Genomic DNA, 14,181 nt, shown 5'->3' with positions numbered 1-14,181 from the left:
CACATAAGCTCCGCCCTGTGGCTCACGACGAATACAAAATATAATCACAATTGAGGCTGGGTGGGTGGGCGGGGCTTATCTTTTGACGTTTCTTTCTTTCGTAATATTCGTAATTTTCTTTCTATAAGAACAAACTTAAAACATGCTCAAGATGGTGCATTTTCGTAGAGAAATATATTAAAAACAAGGCGAAATATAAGCCCCGCCCACCCGCCCTCGTCTCATTTCCGATTAATGTTTCATTCCTTGTCAAACCGAGGGGCGGAGCGTAATTGCAAAATCCATTTTTGCTTAAAAAAATTACCAATTTGTTAAAGTTTTAAGTCTTTGGTTGTGAAAAGAAAACTACGTACAGTAAGAAAAACGGGACAAAATGCAAGCCCCGCCTACTCGTCCTATCAATTTTTATGATTTTTTTTATGCATGGGCGGGGCTTATATTTTGCCTTTTTTTTAGTATACGTAATTTTCTTTTCAGAACAGAAACTGAAAACAAGTCTAAAACGATCAAATTTGGTAGGGAAATACTGACTTTGCATATAAGCTCCGTGCCTCTGTCTCACGACGAATAGAAAAAATAATCACAATTGAGGTTGGGTGGGTGGGCGGGGCTTATCTTTTGACGTTTCTTTCTTTCGTAATATTCGTAATTTTCTTTCTATAAGAACAAACTTAAAACATGCTCAAGATGGTGCATTTTCGTAGAGAAATATATTAAAAACAAGGCAAAATATAAGCCCCGCCCACCCGCCCTCGTCTCATTTCCGATTAATGTTTCATTCCTTGTCAAACCGAGGGGCGGAGCGTAATTGAAAAATCCATTTTTGCTTAAAAAAATTACCAGTTTGTTAAAGTTTTAAGTCTTTGGTTGTGAAAAGAAAACTACGTACAGTTCGAAAAACGGGACAAAATGCAAGCCCCGCCTACTCGCCCTATCTCAACTGTGATGTTTTTTTTATGCATGGGCGGGGCTTATATTTTGCCTTTTTTTTAGTATACGTAATTTTCTTTTCATAACAAGAAATCGAAAACAAGTCTAAAACGGTGAAATTGTGTAGGGAAATACTGATTTTGCACATAAGCTCCGCCCTCTGGCTCACTACGAATACAAAAAATAATCACAATTGAGGTTGGGTGGGTGGGCGGGGCTTATCTTTTGACGTTTCTTTCTTTCGTAATATTCGTAATTTTCCTTCTACAAGAACAAACTTAAAACATGCTCAAGATGGTACATTTTCGTATAGAAAGATATTAAAAACAAGGCAAACTATAAGCACCGCCCACCCGCCCTCGTCTCATTTCCGAATAATGGTTAATTTCTTGTCAAACCGAGGGGCGGAGAGTAATCGCAAAATCCATATTTGCTTTAAAAATTACCAATTTGTTAAAGTTTCAAGTCTTTGGTTGTGAAAAGAAAACTACGTACAGTAAGAAAAACGGGACAATATGCAAGCCCCGCCTACTCGTCCTATCAACTTTTATGATTTTTTATGCATGGGCGGGGCCTATATTTTGCCTTTTTTTTATTATACGTAATTTTCTTTTCATAACAAGAAACCGAAAACAAGTCTAAAACGGTGAAATTGTGTAGGGAAATACTGATTTTGCACATAAGCTCCGCCCTGTGGCTCACGACGAATACAAAATATAATCACAATTGAGGCTGGGTGGGTGGGCGGGGCTTATCTTTTGACGTTTCTTTCTTTCGTAATATTCGTAATTTTCTTTCTATAAGAACAAACTTAAAACATGCTCAAGATGGTGCATTTTCGTAGAGAAATATATTAAAAACAAGGCGAAATATAAGCCCCGCCCACCCGCCCTCGTCTCATTTCCGATTAATGTTTCATTCCTTGTCAAACCGAGGGGCGGAGCGTAATTCCAAAATCCATTTTTGCTTAAAAAAATTACCAATTTGTTAAAGTTTTAAGTCTTTGGTTGTGAAAAGAAAACTACGTACAGTAAGAAAAACGGGACAAAATGCAAGCCCCGCCTACTCGTCCTATCAATTTTTATGATTTTTTTTATGCATGGGCGGGGCTTATATTTTGCCTTTTTTTTAGTATACGTAATTTTCTTTTCAGAACAGAAACTGAAAACAAGTCTAAAACGATCAAATTTGGTAGGGAAATACTGACTTTGCATATAAGCTCCGTGCCTCTGTCTCACGACGAATAGAAAAAATAATCACAATTGAGGTTGGGTGGGTGGGCGGGGCTTATCTTTTGACGTTTCTTTCTTTCGTAATATTCGTAATTTTCTTTCTATAAGAACAAACTTAAAACATGCTCAAGATGGTGCATTTTCGTAGAGAAATATATTAAAAACAAGGCAAAATATAAGCCCCGCCCACCCGCCCTCGTCTCATTTCCGATTAACGTTTCATTCCTTGTCAAACCGAGGGGCGGAGCGTAATTGAAAAATCCATTTTTGCTTAAAAAAATTACCAGTTTGTTAAAGTTTTAAGTCTTTGGTTGTGAAAAGAAAACTACGTACAGTTCGAAAAACGGGACAAAATGCAAGCCCCGCCTACTCGCCCTATCTCAACTGTGATGTTTTTTTTATGCATGGGCGGGGCTTATATTTTGCCTTTTTTTTAGTATACGTAATTTTCTTTTCATAACAAGAAATCGAAAACAAGTCTAAAACGGTGAAATTGTGTAGGGAAATACTGATTTTGCACATAAGCTCCGCCCTCTGGCTCACTACGAATACAAAAAATAATCACAATTGAGGTTGGGTGGGTGGGCGGGGCTTATCTTTTGACGTTTCTTTCTTTCGTAATATTCGTAATTTTCCTTCTACAAGAACAAACTTAAAACATGCTCAAGATGGTACATTTTCGTATAGAAATATATTAAAAACAAGGCAAAATATAAGCACCGCCCACCCGCCCTCGTCTCATTTCCGAATAATGTTTAATTTCTTGTCAAACCGAGGGGCGGAGAGTAATCGCAAAATCCATATTTGCTTTAAAAATTACCAATTTGTTAAAGTTTCAAGTCTTTGGTTGTGAAAAGAAAACTACGTACAGTAAGAAAAACGGGACAATATGCAAGCCCCGCCTACTCGTCCTATCAACTTTTATGATTTTTTATGCATGGGCGGGGCCTATATTTTGCCTTTTTTTTAGTATACGTAATTTTCTTTTCATAACAAGAAACCGAAAACAAGTCTAAAACGGTGAAATTGTGTAGGGAAATACTAATTTTGCACATAAGCTCCGCCCTGTGGCTCACGACGAATACAAAAAATAATCACAATTGAGGCTGGGTGGGTGGGCGGGGCTTATCTTTTGACGTTTCTTTCTTTCGTAATATTCGTAATTTTCTTTCTATAAGAACAAACTTAAAACATGCTCAAGATGGTGCATTTTCGTAGAGAAATATATTAAAAACAAGGCAAAATATAAGCCCCGCCCACCCGCCCTCGTCTCATTTCCGATTAATGTTTCATTCCTTGTCAAACCGAGGAGCGGAGCGTAATTGCAAAATCCATTTTTGCTTAAAAAAATTACCAATTTTTTAAAGTTTTAAGTCTTTGGTTGTGAAAAGAAAACTACGTACAGTAAGAAAAGCGGGACAAAATGCAAGCCCGCCCACTCGCTCTATCTCAACTATGATGATATTTTTATGCATGGGCGGGGCTTATACTTTGCCCTTTTTTTAGTATACGTAATTTTCTTTTCATAACAAGAAACTGAAAACAAATCTAAAACGGAAAATTTTATAGGGAAATACTGATTTTGCACATAAGCTCTGCCCCCTGACTCACGACGAATACAAAAAATAATCACAACTGGCGTTTTTGCTTATCTTTTGGCGTTTCTTTCTTTGTTTAATATTCGTAATCCTCGTTCTACAAGAAGAAACGTAAAACATGCTCAAAATCGTAAATTTTCGTAGAGAAATTTATTAAAATAAAGGCAAAATATAAGCCCCGCCCACCTGCCCTCATCCCAATTTCGATTAATTTTTCATTCCTTGTCAAACCGAAAAGCGAAGCGTAATTGCAAAACCCATCTTTGTTTAAAAAATTACCCATTTAATAAAGTTTTAAGTCTTTGATTGTGAAAAGAACACTACATACAATAAGAAAAACAGGACAAAATGCAAGCCCCGCCCACCCGCTATATCTCAATTGTCATGATTTCTTTTTATACATCGGCGGGGCTTATATTTTGCCTTTTTTTCAGTATATGTAAATTTCTTTACATAACAAGAAACTGAAAACAAGTCTAAAACAGTAAAATTTTGTAGGAAAATACTGACTGTGCACATAAGCTCCGCCCCTCTGGCTCACGACGAATAGAAAAATTAATCACAATTGAGGTTAGGTGGGTGGGCGGGGCTTATCTTTTTACGTTCCTTTTCTTCCTAATATTTGTAATCTTCTTTCTACAAGAAGACACTTAAAACATGCTCAAAGTGGTGCATTTTCGTAGAGAAATATATCTTAAAAAAAGGCAAAATATAAGCCCCGCCCACCCGCCTTCATCCAAATTCCGATTAATTTTTCATTCTTTGTCAGACCGAGGGGCAGAGCGTAATTACAAAATCCATATTTGCTTTTAAAATTACCAATTTGATAAAGTTTTAAGTCTTTGCTTGTGAAAAGAAAACGACGTACAGTAAGAAAAACAGGAAAAAATGCAAGCCCCGCCCCCTCGCCCTATCTCAACTGTGATGACTTTTTTATGGATGGGCGCGGCTTATATTTTGCCTTTTTTTAGTATACGTAATTTTCTTTTCATAAGAAGAAACTGAAAACGAGTATAAAATGGTAAAATTTTGTATGAAAATACTGGCTCTGCACATAAGCTCCGCTACTCTGGCTCACGACGAATAGAAAAAATAATCACAATTGAGGTTGGGTGGGTGGGCGGAGCTTATTTTTAACCTTTCTTTATTTCTAAATATTTGCAATTTTCTTTCTACAAGAAGAAACTTAAAACATAATCAAAATGGTACATTTTCGTAGATAAATATGTTAAAAAAGGCAAAATATAAACCACACCCACCCGCCCACATCTCAATTCCGATTAGTTATTCATTCCTTGTCAAACCGAGGGGCAGGGCGTAATTGCAAAATCCATATTCGCTTAAAAAAATACGAATTTGATAAAGTTTTAAGTCTTTGGTTCTGAAAAAAAAACTACGTACAGAAGAAAATCAGAACAAAATGCAAGCCCCGCCCACTCGCCCTACCTCAACTGTGATGATTTTTTGTATGCATGGGCGGGGTTTATATTTTACCTTTTTTAGTATACGTAATTTTCTTTTCATAACAAGAAACTGAAAACAAGTCTAAAACGGTAAAATTTGGTAAGGAAATACTGACTTTGCACATAAGCTCCGCCCCTCTGGGTCACGACGAATAGAAAAAATAATCACAATTGAGGTTGGGTGGGTGGGTGGGGCTTATCTTTTGACGTTTCCTTCTTTCTTAATATTAGTAATCTTCTTTCTACAAGAAGGAACTGAAAGTGGTACATTTTTGCAGAGAAATATGTTTTAAAAAAGGGCAAAATATAAGCCCCACCCACCCGCCCTCATCCCGATTCCGACTAGTTTTTCATTCCTTGTCATAAGGAGGGGCGGAGCGTAATTGCAAAATCCAAATTTGCTTAAAAAATTACTGATTTGATAAAGTTTTAAGTCTTTGGTTGTGAAAAGGAAACTACGTAGAGTAAGAAAAACAGGACAAAATGCAAGCCCCGCCCCCTCGTCCTATCACAACTGTGATGATTTTTTTTATGGATGGGTGGGGCTTATATTTTGCCTTTTTTGAGTACACGTAATTTTCTCTTCATAACAAGAAACTGAAAACAAATCTAACAAGTAAAATTTTGTGGGGAAATACTAACTTTGCACATAAGTTCTGCCCTCTGGCTCACGACGAATAAACAAAATCATTACAATTGAGGTGGGGTGGGCGGGCGGGGCTTATCTCTTGACTTTGGTTTCTTTTTTAATATTCGTAATCTTCGTTCTACAACAAGAAACTTAAAACATATAAATAAAATAAGGCAAAATATAAGCCCCGCCCACCCGCCCTCATCCCAATTCCGATTAATTTTTTATTCCTTGTCAGAACGAGGGGCGAAGCATAACTGCAAAATCCATATTTGCTTAAAAAATTTACCAATTTAATAGTTTTAAGTCTTAATTATGTATCTCTTCACATAATACCTTGAAGTTTAAAAAAATAACTAAACAACAAAAATTTCGACTAAGGTATACAAATTTTCTAAAGATCGATTTTACAAATGATGACTTTTTGCACAAAGAGGTTTCTTCCTTTCTTATCTTAAGGATTTTTCAAAACTTACAAAAATCTAATTTTACAAAACGTGCGCTAAAATTATAATGAAAAAATTAGGTTCTGGAAAAGCTTGAATTTTATTTTGTTAATTTGTGCACCAAATGAAATACCCTTGAAAATGACGGAAAGTATGTTTTTGGCTTTTTTGTGGGGAGTGTAAATTATAAAAATTGACAAATAATGGGTGATATTTTTTTTACCAAAATAGTAACCCGAATTTCTAAAGTCCAATTAAGTGAAATTTACAAAAAAAAATTACAAAAAAACTTCCGCAGGATCACAAATTTACATTTACTTTCTCAATTTCTTTTCAAATAATTGAAAAATTTGATTTTTCCTCTATTGTTTTCGTCAGATATCACGACATTTTTAACGTAGTGCATATTTTCCTATAATATGCATCCCTTCAAGTAGAAAATGGTATTACCACAACGTGCCTAGTTTTAACCCAAAGCTCGTCTCCAAAATTCGAGCTTAATTTGGATTTATCTTTGATACCACACTTGAGTGGATACAATACATATTTAAGCGCTTCTGGCGTTATTATAGCCACTTTACCACACGCTAATTTAATTTACTGCACGGAAAATGAAAATTCTGTGCGGTAACGTGCACAGGCAACCCAACATACACCAGGACCACAAATTGAGTTTAAAATTTACTTTTCGTATTATAGTTCGAATTTTATTTAAACGTATGACTGCTTTTAGAATACGGTAACATAAAAATGCGATAGTTTTAAACAAAAGTTTTCCTATATTCCGTTTATCCATCCCTCGATGAGCACTAGTTCGAGTTTGGTTGTAAAGATAAATTTTATTCTAGTTAGAGCCGTAAAAATCGTTAGATATTAGTACGATCCATGTCAAAGAGCAAAGGAATTCTGGTGTGGCATTCATCTTCCCCGGTCCAGTTTCGAGTTTGTTAAATAATAAATCCCACAAATGGATTAGTTAAACAGCGAACTAACACAGAAACTTATAAGTCCTCGAGAGATAGAGCCGGCATAAAATTTTCATTTTCCTGTTTCCGCTAATATAAAACTGCACTTGAAAGTCCTCGAAATTGCCACCACATAAGTCACCCCCGCCTTATAAATCCGGCCTAGCCCAATAAAACATGTATATAATTACTATAAATTGGAATTTAATGAAACGGAAACCAATATCAGCGATCAAAGTGGTTGGTAAATCGGTGGAAATTGCTTTTATGATTGTTTCGGCGGAAACGTAGAAATTGACACCGCCAGAAGCCGCTCTGCGTGAAACACAAAACGTTTGTTGCTAGTTCAGAATCCATTATTAACAAAGTTTCGCAAATACAAATAAACTTTTCAGCAAATAATTTTAAGAGCGTCTTAAGATCTCTGCTTGTGATGTTGCGACAAATTAAATTTTAAATATAAATAAAGCCAAAACATGGAATTGTACTTAGCTGTATGAATTCTTTATAATAATTCAAAGCGGCCGTTCTACAGAGCGTGGCAAATTTTGACGGAGGATTTTCTTTGGAAATTAACTTTTCGGTTAAAAATCGATTGTCTCAGTTGCGTTATAATGCAGACGTAATTAATTTCGTTGCAACGTGAATGTGTATATAAGTTGGGAAAATTAATCTTTGCACGAGCGAGGCAAACAAGTTTAGAACCGTTAGAACCGTATTGCAGTACAGGGTGTTAAGTACTAAGAAGATTACGTTCCATATTTTATATAGTAGTAAGTTTATTAAAGGATCCGTGGGCTAAACAAATCGGTTTTTTTAAATACCAGTGACTGCGCCATTTACGCGTCCACGAATATTCCGATTTGAAAAACGGCGTTTGGGTGAAATTTAGCCACTGCAGAGACTACTATTTATTTTATCTGTTTAAACGTAAACAATAAAACACGCATGAATTAATTGATTTCGGGAAACTGTATAAATGGAGCGTATTTGTGAATTTAATTCAGTCGGGTATATCCCCAGATTTGGAATAAATTCATTGTTGAGTGTTCACCTCACGGCGCGAAAAACGTGTTTGCTTTAAGTTTTGACACCTTTATACGCTCGTCAAATGTAAATAAACGCAGTGAATGGAGGGAAGCAAGAGGAAACGTAGGAAAAATCACATCTACACTTGACATCTGAAACCCAACCATTAATCGTAAAAAGAACAACAAGCTACCACTACCCAAACCTAAATGACTAGAAAAATAAAAAATTTAAAGCAACTTACTTATTGTACAGCACTATATCGGGCCGCCATATGTGGTCCGAAGGAACGTGAAGCATGTGAACCCCCCCGTACTCCTTCGGCTCCCATCGCAGCTTATAGTCGTACCACGACTGCAACGACCACATTTAATTAAATTTAACATCCACTTTGCCTTTTAGTAGCCAATAAAACGGAATTATTTAAATAAAGATCGACGGTTTCTAAAGAGGATAATTTTGTTTATTGGTGAGTTTACAAGAGAATTTAGTGCCGAATTATTGCGACGAGGGAACCGGAATTAGTGTCTTCTGGACAATAAAAAACTCACCTGCTCCACCCACAGGTTCGTCGTCATTATCTGGTTCTTCAAGTTCTGCAAATAAAACAAACCCACATTAATAACGACAATCAGATTTGCGCTTTAATTGAATAACTTTTTGCTGTTGCTGTAATTAGCAAAGCTTGATTTAAGTCCAGGATCACCAATCGATGCCCTAAACAAAACTTTACTGGAATTAAGTCCTAATTGAAGCGGCCTAATGCTGCCGTGACAGTTTTAAAGTTGGCCGGATTTGTCCGTCAAAACTTCTAGGACACCTGTACGAAAGTTAATTAGCGTCGATAAATATTTTCCGATTGGGGTTATTCGGTGTATCGCGACGAGAGGCGTCGTCGTAATTAAATATCGCGTCAAAGTGAAATTACGCAACGAAAGTAGAATTCGATATACTTCGCCTTGAAAGATATCATTTTCGGGCCAACAGCTTTCTCTAATATTCTTATTTTTTCATTTCCTTTTTCTGTCGGTTCATATTAAAACAAGTACGGCACTTGTGAATGGTTGTAAAGGAAAGTTTTATAGAAGTCTGATTAAAGTTGAACGGGAAGTTAAATTTTGCAGATGGCGAAAGTGCGGAAAAAGTGCCGTAAGATTTTTAGTTTTTCGGGGGTTTTTCGTAATTATCGCGATATGGAGGGGCTTGATGAGACTGAGATAAATAAATCGGCAAATTTTCTGAGAGATATAAAAATTTATTTTAGTAGAAATTTATGAGGCATAAAAGCGTCATTAAGTTTAATTGAACATCAACAATTAAATATATGCGTCTAATGGAATAAAGTCCAAGACGAAGAAATCAGATGATGTGCTCTAGTGAAATTATAAAAGGGAAAAATGCCTTTTGTTTCTTACCATTGATTTTTTCTAATTTTCATGCTACGAAAACACAATTAGTGAGAGATTGAAATTTAGATCAGGGCAGGTCAGATCATATTAGTTCAGGTCGGGTTAACTTAATACGCTAAAATTATAACATACTTTATGTAACGCCAGAGGACAAAAACGAGCTCACTTCCAATTATATTTTGCCTGTTTTTCCGAAACTCAAGAATATATTTTAAATTTGTTGTAAAGAAATAAGTATTTTGCAGTTAAGTTGCGCACCCTTGGTTCACGGCGAATAAATAAAATCATCACAATTGAGACAGGGTGAGTGGGCGGGCTAACATTTTGTCTTTTTGATTTAATATATGTAGACTTCTTACCCCACAATTACAAAAACCCCATATTTCCTTGCAAAAATGTACAATTTTAAACACGTTCTAAGTTTCTTGTTGTGAAAAGATAGCTATGTAGAATAAGAAAAAAAAAACAAAATATACGCGAAAGTAAATTTCGGCTTCATTTGCAAAACCTCTCTTAATAATAATTATTTTAATTGAAAACTAAGGCTTTTGGAAAAGTTACCTAAAAATCCACTAAAAATTCTGGAATATAGATCTCGACAAATTCGTTTTCAAAATAAAATTTTTAAATATTTTTAAAAATTGCCATAATCTATTTTGGCGATTTGGAAAAATGGTAAAACTTTTCGAAGAGGTGAAACCGAAAACAGATCTTGAAGGTCGAAATCACTAAAAAATTCTTTTACACAATTTTAAACTCGAAAAAAGTCAAAAATTCCATAAAATCTATTGACAAATTGAACTTTTGGAAAAATTGCCGAAAATTCGCCAGAAATTCTGGACTATAAATCTCGACGAGGTAATTCGTAAAATGTGAACGCTACTCGAAAAAATACAAAATTTTCATAAAATTTTATTTTAAAAATTTGAGCTTTTAGAAAAGTTGCCTAAAAATTCACCAAAAATTGTGATTTTAACAAGATAACTCGAAACATGTAGTGTTGACGGTCCTGGATCAACATCTTCAAGGTATCGTTTTCAAATTCAATTTTTTGAAAAATCATAATAATTGTCATTATTAATTTTGGTGATTCGTGAAAAATAATAGACATTTTCGAAGAAATCAAGCCGAAAGTACATTTTGAAGCTTCACATCTATAAAAACTTCTTTTAGATAATTTTCATCGATGTTCGAAAAAAGTCAAAAATTTCATAAAATCTCATACTGAAAAATTGGGCTTTTGGAAAGTTGCCTGAAAAATCCACTCACGCTACTAAAACAACCGGATAAATATGTATTTTCAACATATGTTAGCGTTAGTCTTTTAGATATACCGAGTGTCCCAGTTAAAATTTCGTGAACTTATATCTTCAGAACGAATAAAGATATTAAAATTCTGTAAACACCATTGTTTTTAGCTTGAAGGGAAAAATTTAAATTAGTATGACGCAATAGTGTTTATTGCTTCTAAACCTATGGAATACCCTCAGTTCATTTTTAACACTAATTCTAATTTTTCTATTCCGCCGTGCCAAATTTCTGTTGAGTTAAGTTTCGTGTTGTGAAAAGATGGCTATGTATATTAAGAAAAAAAAAGGTAAAATATAAGCCCCGCCCACCCACCCTATCTTAATCGTGATATATATTTTTTTTATTCGTCGTAAACCGAGGGGCGGAGCTTAACTGCAAAGTCCTTATTTTTCCATGAGAAATTAAAAACATGATTTTGGGTATCGTGTTGTTCAAAGAACACAATGGAACACTTTCGTAGAGAAATATATTAAAAAAGTAGCAAAATATAAGCCCCGCCCACCCGCCCTCATCTCAATTCCGATTAATTTTTCATTCCTTGTCAGACCGAGGGGCGGGCGTAATTGCAAAATCCATATTTGCATAAAAAATTACCAATTTTGATAAAGTTTTACGTCTTTGGTTGTGAAAAGAAAACTACGTACAGTTAGAACAACAGGACAAAATGCAAGCCCCGCCCACTCGCCCTATCTCAAAATTTTCATAGAATTTCATTTTGAAAATTTGAGCTTTTAGAAAAATTGCCTAAAAATTCACCAAAAATTGTGAAACACAGATTTTAACATAATAATTCGAAAAATGTAACGTGTTGATGGTCCCAGAAGAAACTCTTCAAGGTATCGTTTTCAAATTAATTTTCTTTTTAAATTATAAAAATTGCCGTATTTACTTTTGGTGATTCCTGAAAAATAGTATAAATTTTCGAAGAAATCAAGCCAAAAGTAAATTTTGGACCTTGACGTCCACAGAAACTTCTTTTAGATCATTTTCATCGATCTTCGAAAAAAGTTAAAAATTTCATAAAATCTCATACTGAAAAATTGGGCTCTTGGAAAATTTCCTGAAAAATCCAGCCACGCTACTAAAATAACCGAATAAATATATATTTTCAACACATGCTGGCGTTAGTCTTTTAATTATACCCAGTGTCCCAGTTAAAATTCCGCGACCTTATATCTTCAGAACGAATAGGGATATTAAAATTCTGTAAACACCATTGTTTTAGCTTGAAGGGGAAAGCTTAAACTAGTACACTGTAAATAGGACGCAATAGTGTGTTTATTGCTTCTAAACCTACGGAGTACTCTCAGCTTATTTCTAACACTAATTCTAATATTTCTGTTCCACCGTAACAAATTAGTGTTGAGTTAAGTTTCGTGTTGTGAAAAGATGGCTATGAATACTAAGAAAAAAAAGGTAAAATATAAGCCCCGCCCATCCACCCTATCTTAATCGAAATATAATTTTTTTTATTCGTCGTAAGCTGAGGGGCGGAGCTTAACTGCAAAATCCATATTTCCTAAAAAAAATGTACTATTTTAAACGAGTTTTAAGATTTTAAGAATAAAAAAAATCATCACAATTAAGATGAGGTGGGTGGGCGGGGTCGATATTTTGCCTTCTTTCCTTAATATACATAGTATTCTTTAAACAACACGATACTCAAAAATATGTTGTTAATTTATTATAAAGAAATAAGTGTTTTGCACTTAAACTCCGCCCCTCGGCTTACCACGAATAAAAAAATCATCACAATTCAGAAAGGGCGGGTGGGCGGGCCTACATTTTACCTATTTCTTTTAATATGTGTAGACTTCTTTTAACAACATGAAACTTAAAACATGTTTAAAATGGTAAATTTGTATAAGGAAATACCGATTTTGCAATTAGGCTCCGCCCTATATTTGCAAACTCCATATTTCCTTGCAAAGATGTACCATTTTAACCAGGTTCTAAGTTTCTTGTTGTGAAAAGATGGCTATGTATATTAAGAAAAAAAGGCAAAATATATGCCCCGCCCACCCGCCCTATCTCAATTCTGATGACCTTTTTTATTCGTGGTAAGCTGAGAGGCGAAGTTTAACTGCAAAATCCTTATTTTTCTACGAGAAATTAAAAACATGTTTTTGAATATCCTGTTGTTCAACGAATTCTATACACCTTATTACGAAAAAAATAAAGCCAAGAATTAGGCCCCACCTACATACGCCCCGATCTCAATAATTTTCAATTGTGAGGAAATTTTCATTCGTTGTCAGATCGAGGGGCGGGGCTTAGTAGCAAGATCCATATTTGTCTACAACAATTTACGATTCTAAACATGTTTTCAGTTGCTTGTTCTCAAAAAACGACTACGTCTATTAAGAAAACAAGCAAAATATAAGCCCCGCCCACCCGCCCTATCTCAGTTGTGAAGATTTTTTTTAATCGTCGAAAACCAAAGGGGCGGAATTCAATTGCAAAGTCCCTACTATGTCTCTACAAGAAATTACCATGTTTTTGAGTATCGTGTTATTCAAAGAATACTATTTATATTAAGAAAAAATGAAAACCAAAGATTAAGTCCCACCCATACCTGCCCTGATCTAAACAGTAATGAAGTCTTCATTCGTTGGCAGACTTAGGGGCGGAGCATAACTGCAAAATCCATATTTTCTTTCAAAAAAAATTACCATTTTACACATGTTTTAAGTTTCTAAGAATAAAAAAATCATCACGATTGAGATGTGGTGTGTGGGCGGGGTTTATATTTTACTTTTTTTTCGTAATATATACAGTATCCTTTGAACAACACAATACTCAGAAACATGTTTTTAATCTCTGAAAAGAAATAAGTATTTTGCAGTTAAGCTCCGCCCTCTTGGTTGACGGCGAATAAAAAAAATCATCCCAATTGAGATAGGGCGGGTGGGCGGGCTTACATCCTGCCTTTTTGTTTTACAATATATGTAGACCTCTTTTCGCAACCTGAAACTTAATACATGGAAAATTTGTATACGGAAATATCGATTTTGCAATTAGGTTCCGCCTCACAATTGTAAAATCTATATTTCCTTGTAAAAATGTACCATTTTAACTATGTTCTAAGTTTCTTGTAGTCAAAAGATGGCTATGAATATTAAGAAAAAAGAAGCAAAATATAAGCCCCGCCCACCCACCCTATCTCA

General features: G+C 35.0%; 1 protein-coding gene across 1 annotated transcript in view; it reads right to left on the bottom strand.

Moving 5' to 3' along the window:
• The window catches only part of Nachralpha4 (nicotinic Acetylcholine Receptor alpha4), a 313,703-nt gene that overhangs the window by 164,463 nt on the left and 135,059 nt on the right, over positions 1-14,181 (bottom strand). Inside the window, exons 2-3 of the mRNA XM_064074499.1 lie at positions 8,846-8,890; positions 8,539-8,648 (exon numbers count right to left, since the gene is read on the bottom strand). Of these exons, the coding sequence (XP_063930569.1) occupies positions 8,539-8,648; positions 8,846-8,890 (155 nt within the window). The remainder of the gene's footprint in view (positions 1-8,538; positions 8,649-8,845; positions 8,891-14,181) is intronic.

This window comes from Zophobas morio, unplaced genomic scaffold (assembly GCF_036711695.1).
Source record: "Zophobas morio isolate AGI-343-1 ecotype UQ-CSIRO unplaced genomic scaffold, CSIRO_AGI_Zmor_V1 ptg000054l, whole genome shotgun sequence".
Classification (NCBI taxonomy): Eukaryota; Metazoa; Arthropoda; class Insecta; order Coleoptera; family Tenebrionidae; genus Zophobas; species Zophobas morio.
This window is presented reverse-complemented; position numbering and strand designations above follow the sequence as displayed.